General features: G+C 39.2%; 1 protein-coding gene across 3 annotated transcripts in view; it reads right to left on the minus strand.

The window, feature by feature from the left end:
- SYNE2 (spectrin repeat containing nuclear envelope protein 2) overlaps nt 1-18391 on the minus strand; it is a 174554-nt gene that overhangs the window by 126138 nt on the left and 30025 nt on the right. For all 3 annotated transcript variants that reach the window (XM_088057691.1, XM_088057692.1, XM_014249769.2), the window contains 20 exons: nt 17964-18145; nt 16171-16367; nt 15623-15723; nt 14809-14910; nt 13909-14046; nt 12937-13101; nt 10968-11080; nt 10120-10276; nt 8375-8465; nt 8041-8228; nt 7708-7872; nt 6289-6462; nt 4455-4613; nt 4027-4200; nt 2993-3118; nt 2679-2834; nt 1816-2027; nt 1465-1540; nt 741-859; nt 75-198 (listed from right to left, as the gene is read on the minus strand). In XM_088057691.1, coding sequence (XP_087913817.1) covers nt 75-198; nt 741-859; nt 1465-1540; nt 1816-2027; nt 2679-2834; nt 2993-3118; nt 4027-4200; nt 4455-4613; nt 6289-6462; nt 7708-7872; nt 8041-8228; nt 8375-8465; nt 10120-10276; nt 10968-11080; nt 12937-13101; nt 13909-14046; nt 14809-14910; nt 15623-15723; nt 16171-16367; nt 17964-18145 — 2919 coding nt within the window. The remainder of the gene's footprint in view (nt 1-74; nt 199-740; nt 860-1464; nt 1541-1815; nt 2028-2678; nt 2835-2992; nt 3119-4026; nt 4201-4454; nt 4614-6288; nt 6463-7707; nt 7873-8040; nt 8229-8374; nt 8466-10119; nt 10277-10967; nt 11081-12936; nt 13102-13908; nt 14047-14808; nt 14911-15622; nt 15724-16170; nt 16368-17963; nt 18146-18391) is intronic.

The following is an 18391-nucleotide window of genomic DNA, read 5'->3' on the forward strand; positions in this document are numbered from 1 at the left end:
CAGAGAAGTGAGTGCTCTATGTGGGAAAATAACAATTTAGGCACCAGGTATATTTTTAGAAGTTGAATACTTGCCTGTAGCTCAAGCAGCTTATTCTGAAGGCATGAAGTGCCTTTTATTTCATCAGTAAAGCCAGATGCTACTTTATCTCTGCTGAGCTGTAGAAGCTCCTCCAGGTTACTTCTTTGTGTGTTAAAGCTAAGGAAAGATGCAAACACTTTCAGAGAAAATATTACTTTTAATTAAATGAAATAACTCAGGGTATGGGACTCAATGACCAATAGAGTAAGTCCAAAATAATGCATAAATGGACAACATATTAAAGAGATTGTTCATATAGCTAACTGTCAAGTCTAAATGCCAGCCTGCATTCTTTAAATTCAGTTTTATGAATGTAAAAATGTCCGTTCTCTAAAAAAACATGACCTATTTCTTTATTTTGCAATATTTGAAGTTATTAGTAAAGGCAGATGCAGACTTTTCTAGCCCAAGAAAAGAAGTAAAACATTCATAGCTAAAAATGTTCTTACTACAAAATTCTAATGTTCGAAGCATTTAGCTACTGTAGTGCTTCCTTGTCAATTCAGAACAGTATTCAGTAAACTGTAGTAGAAAAAAGAACAGGGTTCTGCACAGCAAAAGTGCATCTAATGTTTAGTACATCCAATTAATTTGTGAGCTAATTTGTATAGCATAGCATCTTTTCTTAACAATCATGCATTTCTTCCTTCAAAAATTACCTCTCTAACAAAGTTGGTATGGCCAAATCACCATCTTCCTCAAACTTGCTTGCACAGCTTTCTCCATTGTGATGTTTCACATCTGGTTCCAAAACTGTATCTGCAGCAGGTCTTGAGGTCTGAGTAAAAATAAAAAGGGTGACAGTGATCTCCACATCATTCTGTGAAATACACAGCAAAGCCTAACAGACATCTGTGAGCTCCTGAAGGAAAGAATTGCTTGATGTGTCCCAAAGGAGATGAGAGATGCCACTCATGAATACAAAATGTGTTTAAACTTGATCACAAGTCCCAAGAGCAAATTTTGGAATACTTGCAGCCAGCTCATTCATCCTTTTCACAGATACAGACAGATGCCTCCAACTCTTCATGAGTTCTGCTCTCTCTGTCCTCTGAAAATTGATCATATTACTGGGACACTATGGAGGATTTTCATTTGCACACAGCTTACCACATGACCCTTCCATCTGAAAATGACTTTTCTGCAAAATACAGTTCCAGGCTGGAGGCTCACATCTTCTCAGGACACCCAGCACTGCTGCTTGCATGTTAATCTTTAATATTTACTTAGTCTACATTCACAAGCACAATGGGGTTTTGATTTCTGACCAGAGGCTCAAGGCCTTATCACAATAAAAACAGTAAGAGAAATAAACACTTTTTCCTTTTGGCAATGACCTCCCTTTGACAGAGCACTGTTTTCCAACAGTAAGTCTGGCCTTACCTCCTGTACCATAAGGCTGTCAATTTGTTGAGAGGAACCAGACTCTTCCCCATTCTCAGAGGCCATAATGGAGTTCCTGCAAGAACAAAATATGAAATATAAAGGGAAAAAAGAAATCCCAGCTCAGGGTTTAAAACAATGCAGCTGTTATGAAGGGTAATCAAGCATTGTACTTGCCAGTTTATGAAACTTAATACCGAGTGTTTAAATGTACAACTGCCCACAGTAATGTACATGGTTATGTACCACAAAATACATTAGAGTATCCCAAAATTTATTTTTAATTTTAAAAATTATTTCTATAAAGCTACAACTTTATATATAAAGCTACACCATGACTGAGCCACCCACCCTTTCTGAGGGGACTGTCCTTTTCCAACACGAGCCAGCAGTGCTGTGTAAGTGTCTGCCACCATTTGTTGAACCTTTTCAAACCTTTTTTCACAGTCTGAAGTGAGTGTCTGTATCCCTGGAACAGTTTCTTCTGAGAGTCTTGACAATGCTTTAAGGTCTTCCAAAGACTTGTTAAGTTCCTTCATGCTGCCTTCATGTGAAAAAAAGGCCTAAACAAAGAAAAAACAATACAATAAGCCCATGTTAAGACATGAGGATAAGCAATTATTCTCATGTATTTTTTTATACTTCCATTGTCTTCTTGGTTGAGTGCTCTTAAAAGTCTAAGCTGTCAAACCAAGAAACACACATTTATTTTCTCTTGCTTCTTTCTAAGATAGAACCAGAAAATAAATTAGGACTTCTGGCAATATGTTCCCAACTATACTCAGAAGACTATACCGACTCTTGCTTGTTTTTGAAATTCATTGTGTTCTATAGTTTTTAATTTTGGTCTCAAGTCTTCTTCACCCTGACATCAGATAGACATGTCCTACTGACTACAGAAAAAGTAGAATATTTTTGAAATATTCCTTGTCAATTATTATACTTTCTAAGGTGAATTCAAGATATACTAAAAATCTGGGGAAAAAAAATTGAAAAAGGATACCACATACTTAAGAAGGGGTTAATTCTGAAAGTCTGCAGGAACACGATTATCTGCAGTCAAAAAATATAAAGAAATCATTTTGGTGGCCTCTTTTCTCTGTATTTCCATAACACAGAGCACAAGAGCCCTGCTCCACAGATAATGAACCTAACAAGGAGGAAGGACAACAAAGCATTCACAAAGACAGGCAGAAAAGGAGGGTGTCAGATACCTCATGTTCCTTGATGAGCCCTTTGGTTTTATCCATACTTAGGAGTTTCTTCTCTTTGCCTAACTGCTTACTGATTTTTTTAAAAGTTGCATTAAATTTCTTTTTTTCCCTTTCTACTATGAGCTGGACATAGGATACAATTTCCTGACGAACTGCCTGCAAAATACAAAGCACATTGTTCCCACGAGATGATGAGACAGCGTTACACAGCAAGTAAAAACATTAGAACATACTGTGACAAGAAAAAATTGGTTTTCAAAGCTGCCAGGCCTAATGAGACCAGACAGTGGATTCTCATTCCTTCATTATCTCACCTCCCATCTCCTACGAACATCATCTTCCACCACAAGCTTCTCATGATCTGATGAAATATTTTTCAGCTGTTCAGCTGCTTTCAAAAATTTGTCAAGAACTTTATTGTCCAGAGCATTAAAAGCTTCCTGAAAAAAAAAAAGACATCATAATGAAAAGCGAACAGAGCTGAATGTAAATTATTTAATTAACAAAATGACACCAGCAGCACGTAAAACCTGTGAATAAATCAGTGTATACACTGCACATATGGGGTGTGTGGTTCTGGTGTGGGTGGGTACAAGAGCATTCATTCTCCATCACTGTTTATCTGCAAAAGGTTGCAGTATCAGTGAATGCTCTGTGGAGAAAAACAGGTGCTGTTCTTTTAACAACTTTAGGGCAAAATTTGGTACCAAAGACAAAAGATTAAGGTCACTGAACTCTGCCTCTTCCCTAGGGAATACACAAGGCCATGTCCCATGGCTGTCAGCAGCTGGGTGAAAGGTCTCCATCAGCATCAAGGGATGCTCCAGGATGGCCTGGAATGAGCTCTGGGGCCCTCCTGGCACATGGTCACCCAGCTCTCTCTCTGCCAGACCAGCTAACACAGATTTTGGGCACTTCCATCTCCAACACCCCTTCAAGAGATCCACATTTTGAGACAGGACATTTGATTTAACAACTACCCTCTGGGAAAAAGAGAAGACTGAGTATTTATAATAATCTGCCCAAGAATTCAGGCATGTTGATCTTGATGGGAAGCTTAATTATTGATCAGGAAAAAAAAAAAAAAAAAAGTCTCTAGTTCTGAAAATTATGAGCTCTGATGAAGTGATGGAGGAATTCAGGGCAGGGCACTGAATAAACTGCCATGTAGATTTATGTTTCTTTATTCAAGTTGTCTGCCAAGTTAATAAAGTGCTAAATCAGAAAACTGAGAAAAGCATTAATAGCTACCAGAGAAAAGAATCTGTACTTTTCTTACTTCAGACTTTTAGAGACCCCACAGCCCTCAAAAATACTCAGATTCAGCCAGTTCAGAACACAAACCCACCTCATATCTTGAAATACATTCTTCAGGACTTAATTTTTGACTGACAAGTTGCACAGCCTTCGAAATGGAGGCCTCAAGTTCTTTCTGGGATTCTTCAAAATGGAACAAAGCCTCCTTCTCTGAGGGCCTTTTCTCAGATTTGGACAAGATGTTGTTCAGGTCACCCATGACAGCCTTGGAAGAAAGAGACTTTTCAGAACACACCTATCTAATTATCAGCAATTAGATAAAGTTATTGCTTCATAACATCACTCAAGTTTTTCAAGTTGAGATACTGATCTCAAAGAAGTTCCAGATTTTGCCCTGACAAGAGTCTGGGAGACTGATTGCAAAAGTACAGAACCTTTTCTATTTTACTTGACTGACAAGAGTCTTCCTTATTCCATAATGCTAAAATTAGAGTTATCTGTGTGCTTATAAACAAGTACCTCTACTTTGTCTCTGGCTTCTTTAATTTGTGCCTCCAGCCCAGTGGTGCAAGAATGCTGCTGAAACACCTGACTTGAAACATTCTGCATCAGGGATTGCAATATCTCTTCTGCTGCCACAATCTGGTCTTGGCATGAGGATCCTCTTGCAGCCAAACTCTGGTTGAACAAAAAGCATTAGAAGCCTTTACAAGTGTTTATTTGTCTTTTTGTTTAAACAAACTGAGTGAAAAAGACAGCCTTGATCGTGGATGGTCGATACTTGGTAAAGGAAAGCCTTATATTCCAGTTATGGCCAGGGTACTGCACTGTAAAATCTCTGTGTGCAGAGAAAGGAATTTGCTGCCATCCACAGGGGATTCTGTTTGCTGAAGCAATTTCTTTCTGTCAGTGCAACACCTCCCATGTCTTTGCCACAGAGCCGATTAGATGTGCTTTTAAAATGTGCTCTCCCATCCAAACAGCTTCCCAAATGAAACCACACATTTGGATATGCATCATCTGACCACAAAGTCATCCAAAAGCGAGCACATACCGAGGCTCAGATTTTCTTGTGGCATTCAGTACTGCAAGGCAGGAAGCAGCTGGGTGTTCTGCATGCAGGAGTAGTGTGCCATGTTTGAATATTTATCACAAAAAGTCGTTATTAGAGCTGTTTTGATCTATGAATATTCAACACATGTCTCCTGTTTGAAGTTGTCAATTAGCATTCTCCTAATGATAATCAGAGCTTTATTCTGGATCTTGAGTACTGCGGGTACTCACTCTCCTGCCCCCAGACATGGAGATACAAACACCAGCCACATGTTTGGAGGCTGCAATTCAGAGTGTCCTTTGTTACTCCATGATTTTTTAACAAACTAGAGTCACACTGCAAAATGAGGTTTGTTTTATAAACACATGCCTGTGATTACAAAAAGATGAACAGATCCTTTTTGTCTCTCACACTCCCAAATCTGTCAGCTAAACACTGTGCAAGAAGGCACAAAGCAACAGGAAACTAACAGTGATTCTGGTGCACAGTTATTGTATGTAGATTAAATGAAATAAACAGTATTTCTGTTTTTTTACAGCAGTTAAACAAAGGAGTTTCAATGAAACCTCCTTCTAGTGGTCACCTTCCACCATTAAGTTACACAGGCCCTATTGCAGAAGTAGTAAAGGCAACATAAGACAGTGCTTCAACTTTCCAGTGCAAAGCTTGGCATCTTTGTTCTGTCTCACCTTCACTGGCAGTTGAAGAAAATAAATCACACTTTGTATTGAAGCTGCTGAGTTATATAGACAGATTTTCACCTGCCATATGCTGGGAGCTGAGGGTAAACCCAGGCAGAGAGACAAGGGAAACAATAGTGACTAGTGGAATTTCTTGCTAGAAATAAATTTGTGCTCTTTGTGGATATTTAGAACAACTGCCTGTAAGATGAGATCCCCAAATTACCCCATGTGCTGCTGAAAATACTTCAAGTATCCCAGTTTTTGATGGGTAAGTTTTGAATACAGTCAAGGTATCCCAAACCCCGTCCCTGCACTGGAGGGTAGATGATAAAAGTCCTGTATGACCAGGGAAACTACTCAAATTGGCAACTTGCAGAGTTCTAGTCTGCTCCAAGTGCTGTGCTGGACAGCAGTAATTAATATCACTCGAGAACAAGCTGCTGATCAGTGACACCAACAGCATTCCATTGGCACCTGCTTGTCATCTGGACACACTCATGGTGGAAGATTCACTCACAGCTCATCTGGGAGTGATCCTGAGAAATAACAGCAAGGCCACAAATCCGTGCTGCAAGATGACAATCTGAGGAACAAGTATTTTAAGCAGCATTTTCACCTGCAAATGCTCCTCCATCTTAGGCTCCACAGGCTCCTGGTGACTGATCTTGCTAAGCACTCGTCCCATCTCTGCTGCCCAGCTGTCCACCCCTCCAAGGAGCTCTTCAATTTTCTCCAGGCTCCCTGGAAGGTCCGTGGTCTTTTCAGCAGCATTTGTGCTCTCTTCTCCAAGCTATCAACAAAGAGCAGGGTAAGATGATCCCTCCCATCATCTCCCCACTGCCCTCCACCAACACAGTCACCATTTGGGTCACTTCCCAGCTTTAGCACTCAAAAGGGATCAAAGGAGAAATAAATGCCAAACATAGTGGGAAATAAACCTTGTGAGGCTCAGTTCCTCAGCCCTGAGGGCAGGTGGGACAGCACAACCTGTGCCCACATGGCCTGTCTCCTGGTCCCCTCCCCTGTAAGCAGCCACACTACTATGGAGAAAACTCCTGAGCTGCAGCATCCCCCAGCCCACACCAGAGAATTGTCCAAAAGAACAGCAGCTGGTGTTGGTCAAATCAAGATCAGGAAGCGTGCTGACAGTTTAATGGTACTGGCAGTCACAGGCCACAGCTCAGGCATTTGATATCAAAAAATAAATGTAATATATATACATGATAGTCATACTGTCCAAAGCAATGCCACAAAAATAACTCAGGAAGTCGTTAAGACCTTAGACAGGCTTCTTGCACCTTTGTTCTGACACCTCAATATTTTTCTTTGAAGAGTCTCTTATTAAGGGTTTTTCTAGCAAACTCTGGATTTCCCTCACCTTTTGATTCTACTGCTTTCTCACTAAGCTCATCTCCTATAAAAATGTAGTAGTAATTTTTTGCCACCATTTACTGTCACAGCAGTACCTTTAATAAATGTCAATGAAAGGCTCAACTCAGAAAATTAAGAGTTCTAATATTCCCAGGCAGAATAAAAATGTCATTCTTGTGAAAGCATTCGAGAAAATGTAATATGTATAACATTAGGCAAGTTGTATAGGGATTTACAGCAGCCTAAAAACCTGTCAAGTGAGCTGGTGAAAAGTTGCACAACCTTAGCAATATCTATGCAGCAATAATTACTTTCTACCAGCTAAGACAGAGACTGTAAAAATATAGCACAGACTAAATTGATTTCTTCCACTCCTAGCACTGAATTAAGAGCTTTATTCTGCAATAAGATTTCCTTTTATAAGTGGTTTTGAGATTTCAATTTAAAAATTGAACATTTTCCATCCTGTTATCATGAGAATTTAACTGAGTCACAAAGACTAAAGAATGGGATGCTGCTGTGCACTCTCTGTTCCTGAAGCTTTAAAACTGGCAGCTTTGAGTTGACTGAAAGATTGATCAATCTCTGATTAACAAGCTGGTAAATCTAGAAAATACGACTTTGAAGGCTGCATGGCAAAAAGTAATAGTAAATTGTAACTCACAAAGTGCGTCTTTTTGATGAACTTTGCCCATCTCCTGTTCAGCTTCTTCAGCTCTTTGGCAATATTTGATCCAACTTGCTCTTTGCTGACTTCAATGAGATGGTTTCCAGCTTCATTTAGGGAACCATGAATTGAATTCCTCTTTGCCAGGATCTCAGCAGGGATCTAGACAGAGGAATTGAAATCAATCAAAGCAAAACCCTGTCAAATGTTTATTTCCAAAATGAAAAGCAGAAAAGCAACAACAGCAGCCACTGTAACATTTAATGGTTTTCTTCCAGGAGGCTTCAAAGTATCTCTGTTTGTCAAGCAAAGAGAAATCCAACCAGGTACCTCTTTTGGATCCTCATTTCTGTTTTCTTCCAGCCATGTCTTTAGTAAGTGGATGTTTTCTGTGTAATTACTCCAAGAGGACAGGACTTTCTGTAGGGTGGTGTTTACATTGGAAATGTACTCTTTGCACGTAGAAATCTTTGACTCCACTGTCTTCAAAAGTTTGTTGATTTCTTGAGGATCTCCAGCTAGGATGTGGAATAGGGATTATTGTTATACATTTGGAAACAGAAATATTAATTAAACAGAAGCACCATTTACATGGAATTAAAACTGGTGGCAGCACATCAGTTCAAAGTGGAGATCTTCATTCAACTTATGCGCATGAGCTTACCCAAGTCAGAACCATTTATGTTTTTCAAGTCTTCACAGATTTGAGTAGCAGTGTCTAGTTGTTTTTTAAGTTTCTTTTCTTCAATGAAATTCTGCCAAAAGTGAAAAGCAAGTTATATGGGTAACACTGAATAACATAAAACTGGGTAAGAAATACAGCTTGGGACACTTTTTTTTTTCTTTTTTAATATGAGCCTACAACCTACAGGTTAAATGTAAACTGAGCAAAGCCCACCCAGCAACTCAGCTGCACCCTTTAGTCTGAAACAGACCTGTTCTTTTATTCTGCTTGTGCAGAGAGTAAAGTAAATAGAAATATGAATACCTGAATGCCACTGCCTGAGCCACAGCCCTGCATGAGTCAGGACTGCTTGTTTCAAAAAGTTACAGCCCCAGGGCAACACTAAGAAATGGCATCTAGAACAAATCAGGCAGAATTTAGTCACATAAATCCAAAAAGTGATGAAAGCAAAAGGTGGTTTTCCCTGCATGCACAGAAATATTGGTGTGCCTTGTTTCTCACACAGATCAGGACAAACGGGGGATGGAGAGGATGAAAGAAGAAATGGGAGCAGAGGAGGAGACTTGTGTGTGCATAGGGAATGAGGGTCAACTTCCAGCCCCTCTCTGTCTGAGGTGATCTCACTCCAGCACTCTCCCCTCCTACAAATGTCCTACCCAGCAGGCCACAAAAAAACCTCCCCTGCGGCTGTGACAAGCCTGGGCCACCACATCACCACTCAGGCAGGACTTCACATCATGGGACCAGAAAGTAACCAGCAACAAGCCCTAAACTCCCTGGGAAAGCTCTGCATTCTGTCAGCTTGAGCAAGACCATGAACCACAGCTACAGAATAACATGTTAATAAGTATTTATGAAACCAACTGAACCAACAAACTCAGCACAGATTAACTCTGCATGACCATCTCACTACAGGATGAGGTTGACACTGCTTAGGCAAACTGCTATTTTATACAACCTACTGTTGCCTCCTTCCACAGTACTGAGCCTGGTGAAATTCCCACTAATTTATCTATGGATATGCCAGTCTGAGAATCCTCTGAGAAAGTCCACTAAGATGGAATTCAAAAGGAATCCCACTAACTTGAGATGGGAAAAACTGGAGGCATCAGCATTTTAACCTCTGCCTCTCTTCCTGATGCAGTATCCAAATCTGGGGTTGGGAAATCCATCTCCTCCTAAAAGCATACAGTGGCATCAGCTTCATAACTTGAATCCAGAAACTAAGCTAAGCATAAGATGTAAGAGAACAAGACAATCCATATTCACCACGAAGCATAAGGAGGTAAAGAAGCTGGGAAAAGGAAGAGGCAGCAGTGGGAATAATGGTTGGTTTTGAAGAAAACAACTATTGAACTACTCCAGAGAGGGTTCTATGGATTGGAGCAAGGGAAGGGCTGCTACAGCTGGCTCTATAAACAGTCTAGAAAGAAAGAAATCTTCACAAGAAAGAATAAAAACACGCAAAGAGAAAATCAGTCATGGCTTGCATTACTTCTCCAAACTGAAGAAAGAACTCTAATTCATAGCAAAATGGAAGATGTTGGGGGCAAGAAAAGTTTCTAGGGAAGTCTACCTGCCCTTCTTTGAATAAATCTGAGATTTCACCAGTCCACCATGCTTCTACCAGCTATAATATCTTCAGATGACAAAGACATAAGATTGAATCAAAGAGGCTGGGAAAGAATTACCATCAGGGTGTGATACGTGTCTCTGAAACTTACATTCCAATTTTCCAGCAGTGATTCCACGGACTCTTTTGCCCCATATTTCACATCCCAAATATTTAGCTTTAACTTCACCTCATTGGCAATGGCTGAGCACAGTCCATAGTGATATTCAAGAAAAGTGCTGGGGTTTGTGGAACGAATATTGCTACATCTGCAAACAGAAAATAGTTCCAAAAGTTTATTCAAAACCATTGGACATACAAGGTGTATTACTGTATAAGGACTTTATCCTAAAAAATCAAGATTACATGTATGTAAACATTTTTTTTGTTATGATGGGAATTAAGTTCTAAGATAGCAACAGTCCATTTTTTCTAAACAGCAACAATTGAGCAGTCAATGTTGTCTTGTTCCATGTATGAAAAACCTGAAATGCCCAGAAAAGAGGCATCTGCCACTTGTATGTCAAAGCATCTCAGGTTATGGATACAGATTCACTGCTCTTTTTTTTTTTTAATATCCTCCAACAGATATTTGGAGTCACACAAGTTATAGATCACAGTGATTTTTAATGCTGGAAATAAAACTTTAGAGAATCCCTGCCACTAGGGAAATTTTTACATTGAAAATATTCAAGTTTCCTATCCCTAGGGTTGTCTCCTATCCCCACTAGCAAAGGGCATCTCAAAAGGTCCTGTTAATGAGCTCTGTACACATAATTAAACATTCATTGCACCAATGAGAGATCCCTGGCTGCTCAACTTGACAGTCAGCCTGTGCTTAGGTTAAAAATGCTCTTTTTTTTTCAAGGCATGGATAAATTATGTGCTTTGTTCAGAACAGCAGAGCAAGTAATTGCAGAGCTAAAATACAACATGAAGTAGAGGGAATTTGAGCACAACCTTGTTTTCATTTCCTCTAATTTTTCAGGCACGACTAGTGGCATATTCTTCTCATCTTCATTCTTAAATGACTGAAGGGTGTCCAAGTGAGAATCAAAACAATCCATCAAGCCCTGGGGAGAACAAGACACAGTAAGCCACTCATTTTGATCTAGATTTCATCTGGGATCTCCAATTCACCTGCCATTAGGGAAAGAGCTATTAAGAACTAGTCAGCACAAGACAATCTCCCATTAAAATTATCATTAAAGTGCAATAAAAGTATTTACCTGATCACCTTCTGAAGTGCATATTTAGTGCCATATTACCTGATTTCTCCTGTTACTGTGCATCTACTTAAATATAAGGACCACAACCTTACATACTGCTGGTATCAGTTTTTCTGCACTTTCACAATCACTTTAGGAGAAAAAAGCATCATTGTAACAGCTTCAGGGTATTAAATTGTTCTCTGCTATCCCTTAGCAAAGACTGACAGCAAAACCTGTTGAATAAATCTATTACGTCACCTGTTCTATAGTTCATTTGGGTCAATAAATTTGTGTCTAACACCAGGCTGACAGGGTATCAAATTAACCATTCAATGCCCAGTGTCCCACAGTTGGGGAATACTTTACAGGCATGTGTCTCAGCACCAAATTTCCTACCTGAAAATGAAACATAAAATGTATTGCACAGAAGAAAAGCCTATTTCTCAGTGGCATACTAAAAAAAGCTACAAGTTAATTTCTATGTTATAAAATCTGCCACAAAGCACATTAATGGAAATGGCTAAATCCTGGGACAGCCCTTATCCACAAAAATAGATTTTTAACACCATATTTTGTAATCTTAACACTGTATCAGTCAGACAGTTATGAGCATTGGTGGATAATTTCCTAGATCTTAAGTAAAATTTGCATTATAAGGTACCACCTTGCCAATATGATCCCTACATACAACATACTAAAAGGGGAAAAAATTCTCTTCCCATCAATGTCTTCCCATCAAGAAAAGTGAATCTGGCAGGAATTAAGCATCAATGTGTTTCTTCTTTTGAAGCAATGTAATGATTTTATCTATATGTTTAATGGGTAAAAAGAAATGATGTAAGAAATTACATTAGTCTCTCTATCTTATTCTTAAAAATGCTTTAAGTACTTAGGTTGCACAATAAAAGTCTTAGATTGAGTGGCTAAAGACTGACAAAGCTGTTACCAGTTAAAAAACCATCTCTCATAGCAGGACCTGGCTAGAAACTGTACAAAAGAGTGATGTTATTAAGCCACTTGCAAGAACCTCCACTGCCCATTCTTTCAAATCCTCTTTAAGGACAATGTCACAAAATCAGCAAACCTGTTTATAAAAAACTCAAATATGGCATTATGATCACCAGTCAGTCATCAACACATATACTCCTTCAGAACTTTCAAACTCAAAAGGATGTGTAAACTATTATCTGTGCAAATATTTGAAGATCAGAATAAATAACTTGCATGGTACCAAGGTATCAAAATACCCTTGCCTTGAATGGAACTACAGAGTGATTCAGCAAATATTTAACTTTAAACACACAAACTTCTTGAACTATTTAACTTTAAACACACAAACTTCTTGAACTCCCTGGAATGTAACCTTAAGCTCAAGTGCTTTTCTAAATAGGTATGCATTAAGCATAGATTTAAAGATAAAGATGCAATTATCCTGTTATTACTTAACAAACAAGCAAGTTGCAGGAACCACATAAAAAAGAACAGCATAATTTACTCATTCAGGCAGTACTCAAATTTAATCTCACCCCAGTGAAATCTGAAACCTGCCTTATAGACCCATACAGTTATTTAATTAAACTCGTAATTCTTCAAAGGTATGTTCAGAAGAGCTTTTCATCTTTAGAAGACAAACATATGCACACCACTTCCCAAAATGTCAAACAGCAATTCCATAACAAGTGCTTTGCCAGGTCAAATTTCATTTGTGATCAGCATACCTTAAATATTACAATTATTTCTCTGAAGACAGACATTGCTTTGAACGGGTCCTGCAGATCAGGCAAATCTTCTGCCTGCAGACGTTCCACCTCCTGGAGCCAAGCCTCAATGCTATCCAGAGGGGAGGGCAACATCTGGTCCAGCTTCACTTTCCACTCATTAATCTTTAAAAGGAGAACAAGTGGATTAAATCTCTCACTATTATTTTCTTCCTATCTCCAAAATGTTGATATAAGCTGGTGCTTGAGACATCCCAGGAACCCACTCCCTCATGCCTGTCACTGTTCAAAAAAACAAGAGCTTTCAGAGAAGTCAGCTAAAATCAGCCCTCTTTACCTCAAACCCAGGTTTGCCCCCAGCCCGTAACCTCTGCAACACCACAGAGAATTTGGCATTCCTGTCCTTTCCTGGTGACCATCCCAAAGCCCAGCAACAGGAAAATTTATAGTGAACTAGTTGCAAAAATAGTGGGGGAGAGATGAACAGCTTTCTGTCGTGGGGCTGACAGGGGAACATCTCTTCCAAAAACAGTAATTCCCAGCATGGCCCTATGCACCCCAATTTGAGCCAACACAACTGATCTCACTGCAAAGCACTGACCAACCCCACTAGATCAGTATCTGTGCTCTGAGCACATAATTATGTCTCAAAATAACCTTTTAAGCACAAACAGGTTAAAAACTTTGCCCAGAAGAGTGCTCTAAGATAATCAGATGTAGGGCATTTTCCAGGGATGTTTCAGTCTTGAGGCTCAGGAGGCAGAAAGGTAACACACAGTAACCTTCTGCCTCCTCTTGGGCAGTGAATGCCACCCAGACTGTCCAGACTTCAGGCTCAAACCTCTTTTATCATTCCAAATAAAGCATCATCTCCCCACTTTTCCCAGTGTGAGTTCCTGGGATAGACTTAGGCTTCTTCATCCATCCCACATGCTCATGCTGGTAATGGGGCGAGCGAGAAATGCCTCTGACCTGAGCGACCACTTTATCCCACTCTTCCCTCATCTGCTGCTGGCCTTCACTCAGCTCAGCTTCACCTCTTTTTGATGACAACACAGGCATAAAGGGGATTTTCTCTTGGTTAAATGTTTCCATAAATGACATCATTTCCTAGGGATAAAATAGAAGAGTAATTCACAGAAGACGTCAGATGGAAGCTCACGGAGCCAAGTCCTGCCTTTGAACACACTTTGGGTATGAGTTCCATTAACTTCAAAGGGTGTGATGCATGCAAAGGCAAGATAGCAAGAGGCATTCTTGTCTCCAGGCAGTATTTGGGTCTGAAATTATAGGTGCCATTCCCTAAGTCTGTATTTAACATAATGTCAGTGCAGCCAGAACACAGTTCTCCCCTCCCAGCAAGAGAAAGGGAAAATTCCTCCTCTGACAGATCCCCATGGGCCACTTTATTACAAACTCTGGCTACAATATAAGCCAAAGGAAATTTTGCTTCAGCACAACCTACAGTCAGCAATTCAACTACTCCTCTAAAACATTAGCAGGGTAAAACCTACTGTTGTAATTAGCACAGAAATAGCAAGAGTAACTCTGTGAAGGGCCTACGTGCATGAATCTTGTCCAAGTCTTCAACTACGTCAATTAAGACACTCCTTTACTCTTTCCAAAAACTCTGCTCAGAAACAAAATAGCATATCTCTTTTTCATAACAGAGAGAATTTTTGCCTACCTTTCCTTCAATCTTAAGAGTGCATTTAACAATTTCATCATCAGGTTTCTAATTTTTCTTTAGAAACTTATTTAACACTTCAGTTTAGGCAATGAAGATGAAAAATACTAAAATTTTAAAATATTAAAAACATTCAGAAATAGATTATATTTCACAGAAGCTTCTAAATATGAAATGCAACTTACTTTGTACTTCTGGTAATATGCTTCATTTTCTGTTTCCACCAGCAGCTTTGCTAACTTCTTCTCCTGTGCAGCCAACCAGCCCATGGCCTCTCTTACTTTCTCCTGGTAATTAGAGCAGAAAATTGCATTTTTCCATTTTTCAAGCATTGTTTTTAATTTACATTGTGCCATAAAACAACACACATTCAGGATATGATAAAGTCCATTCAAAGCTATTGAAAAACAAATAATAATTCCTGGGGAACCTGATGAATTTTGACTCGGGCACTATTACATTGCAGGGACAAAGTTTTAAACCTGGCACCTGGATATAGGAAGACATCAAAAAAGACCTGATTGCAGTTCTACTGAAAGAAGATTATCAGTATGGAGATATGTGGGTAACCAACTAAACTCTCATAAGAAAATATAGACAGTTGCAAATGTCGGTTTCTGCTGAGTATAACCTGTCAGAGGCAACTTCTGTCCACTTTACATGTCAGCTATTAAATTTAAAGCTGGTTTTTCTGTGCATCTGGAAATCTTTCTGCCTCTCCAATGTTTACACATACGAAGACAACAAAGCTTGAATATGTCCTCTGCAATAGTTAAATGAAAACAAAACAACCTGCACAGCAATTCCACCTGTATGACCATCAAAAATCTGTAACATGGAGTTTTTTCTACCACACAGAAGCATCAGAAGGCTCAACCCAACTCAGTCTTGTCAGTAGCAGAATCAGAGAATCTACTATGTGTTACTGACTCAGATATAAACTGGGCAAAGAAAGCACACTAATTTGAAAATGCCTCAGTGATAACCCACACAACATACCTGCATGTCTTCTTCAGACTCAGGCAAATTCTTGGAGTATTGCAAAAACTGAGCCACGTAAGTCATGATTGATTTTTCATCCGGATTCACAACGTCAACATCTACGAGAGCCAATACACCATTTACATAATTATGCAGCCTTCTAGGCCTGATCACATAATTACACACTATGCTGCAGTTATTAAAACACATTACCAGAAACATGTTTATTTTGCAACAGCTCACTTAACATGCCATTGACAGAAATTAATATATAATGAACATTTTTTCCCTTGGGAATATTTTAATAGAACATGATTAAGTAATGAAAAAGTTTCTCCCATGAACAGGAAAGTTTCATATCCTTTATTCTGCATATTGCTCCTGCAATTGTTGCCAATTCAAAAATCCTACAGTCCCTAAGTAAAGCTGATGTTATAAAATAACGAACCTCAGGTTTGAGCATTACAACAAACATCAATGTTCCATTTCAAACTTAAGCACACTCTTATAGATCACATGAATCTCACCCCTAATAACAAAGATTTTTTTAAAAGCTGATCATTTACCTTCAGGCTCCAGAAGCCGTGGGATGTTCAGCTCCACTTCTGCAATTTTGAAAGCCTCTTTCAGGTTTTCTTTATTGCTTCTCACTTTTGCCTTCTCCAGATCAACCAGACCTGGCCTCAAAGTTTGGATGATGGCTAAAAACGCCAGTCCACTTCGCCAGCTGGACTTGAAATCAGTGATACTGACAGAGCCATGCCTATCCCAGAAATGAGTGGAAACAAGATGTTAGAACATCTGAAGAAACAGGATTTAAGTATAACTTTAGAAACAGAATATAAATTCAGTAAAATGGAGTGTGAACCAAATCCAAAAGCACCTTGCCACTGAACTTCTGCACAAGTCAGACAACAACACAGCCAGTACTACCAATTGCAACAATTGCTTATTTTTACACTGTTTTTACGAGATGACTATTTCTTTTTGTCTTCTACTGCATTCTGAAGATAGAGCCTTGCAGATCCAAATCCTTTCTAAGTATCATAAAAATATGTTGATTTGTCCTCAACATCTAGGCATTCTATGGGGTGGAAAACAACAAGAAAAGCACTGCAGAACATGTAAGGACACCAAGAACTGGCATTTTAGAAAATCCAAATCTTAAAAGCTGTGTATTAGTGCAAGAAAAAGTATTTATTTTTCTCTTAATTAGCTAAGTGTCTTTAGATCATCTTTTATTAATGTTCACAGCCTGAGCAGTGCTGTGAGGTGCCCAGCCATGCAGGCCACAGTGAATTCTGGGACAACTTTCTAAGAACAGCCTGTATGTTATGAGCATGTTACAGCATGGAAAAGATGGGGGGTTTCAGGTGATCAAATTTAGTCACAAAACAATGGGCCAAGTCTTACAAGATTTGTTTCTTTACCAAAAACTGCAGGATTCATTGGTAAGAAAATATTTCACCATAATGACAAGCTCAGAAATGATACTGCAAACCAGACAGCAATACTGCTGAAAAACAGGCAAAAGAAAGAGGAAAATAACATAGACAAAGAGCTGATTTTGATGTGCCAATTAATCTTCTGATAAAACACAGCTAGAAGGCAAACCTCAGTGCCATTCCATGGGCAGAAAGTGTCTGATGTGCTGATGAAGCCCTTTATCTCCCACTAATAACATGGAACAACCCAAAGAGCTGTGGAGGAAGAGCTAACATTACTGTAAAGCATATTTGAAAGATCCTGGAGCGAAGCAGCAGCCCTAGAAGAAAATGTAAATATCTGTATCTGCTCTAGATTGTGTGCTGTGAACACACTCCCTGAAAGCAGCAGTGCTATCAGTCCATCAAGCAGAAGGAAACATGTTTTAGAATTAGGGACTAGGACCACCAGGATTATTAGCATCCCTTCTTTGGGATCATGCAGTGTTTTGACAGAAAAGCATGAGTTGTGGGAATCGTAGAAATCCTACATTTTTCATTAAGAAATATCAAAAAAATCCTTGAAACTTTGTGAATCAGTGCCAACCATGAGGATTAGAACAAGCAAACCATGTAAACATTTCACTAGGCTTATCACACAGGAGCCCCTAAAAAAGAAAAGCCAAACAACTCAGATTACAGTGTTGTGTTTAATTAGTAAGATGAGCTTCGCTTTATTATATTTAAAGGGCTCACATCAAAACATTTTGGGCCTGATTAAAAGTACTGGTAACCACAGGCAAAAGTTAAAGGTTTTTCTGCTGAACTGTCACTGACTCATCTCAAAAAAGCAGGGGGAAATATCACCACATTTAGAGAGGAAAGCAGTAATACAAAGTGTAGCGTGCTAATTTTAAGTCTTGGATGGAACTTACAGTGAACACTGTTCTTTTGCCCACAACAAAAGAGCCTTTGTAGCAGACATCTTCCACCGTTCCTTAATTTTAGCACTTTTTTTAGCTGGTCTGCTTGCCTTTGTAGAGGAGTCAATGGCACTTGAACAATCAGGTGAAGGCTGATTGTAGGTACAGGCAAGTGTCCTGGCCAGCTCTTCAATCTATCAGAGAAAATGGGAGACTTAATGAGGCTTCACTGAGAGATTACCAAGGAATGAATGGCAGAACACCACAGAGAATTAGACAGGACTCAATGACAGCTGTAACAGCAGCTTCCCTGTCCCCTAGAATCAAACCACAATTGATCTGCACCATCTGAACTATTTCATGCTGAATTTCCATCTTTAGGATTTTTTTTTTGTATTCACCCAAAGACTTCTGTGTTATGCTGTGGGTACCAGCAATGA

This window comes from Pseudopodoces humilis, chromosome 7 (assembly GCF_049639895.1).
Source record: "Pseudopodoces humilis isolate 2021_Gansu_Grassland_sample_001 chromosome 7, ASM4963989v1, whole genome shotgun sequence".
Classification (NCBI taxonomy): domain Eukaryota; kingdom Metazoa; phylum Chordata; class Aves; order Passeriformes; family Paridae; genus Pseudopodoces; species Pseudopodoces humilis.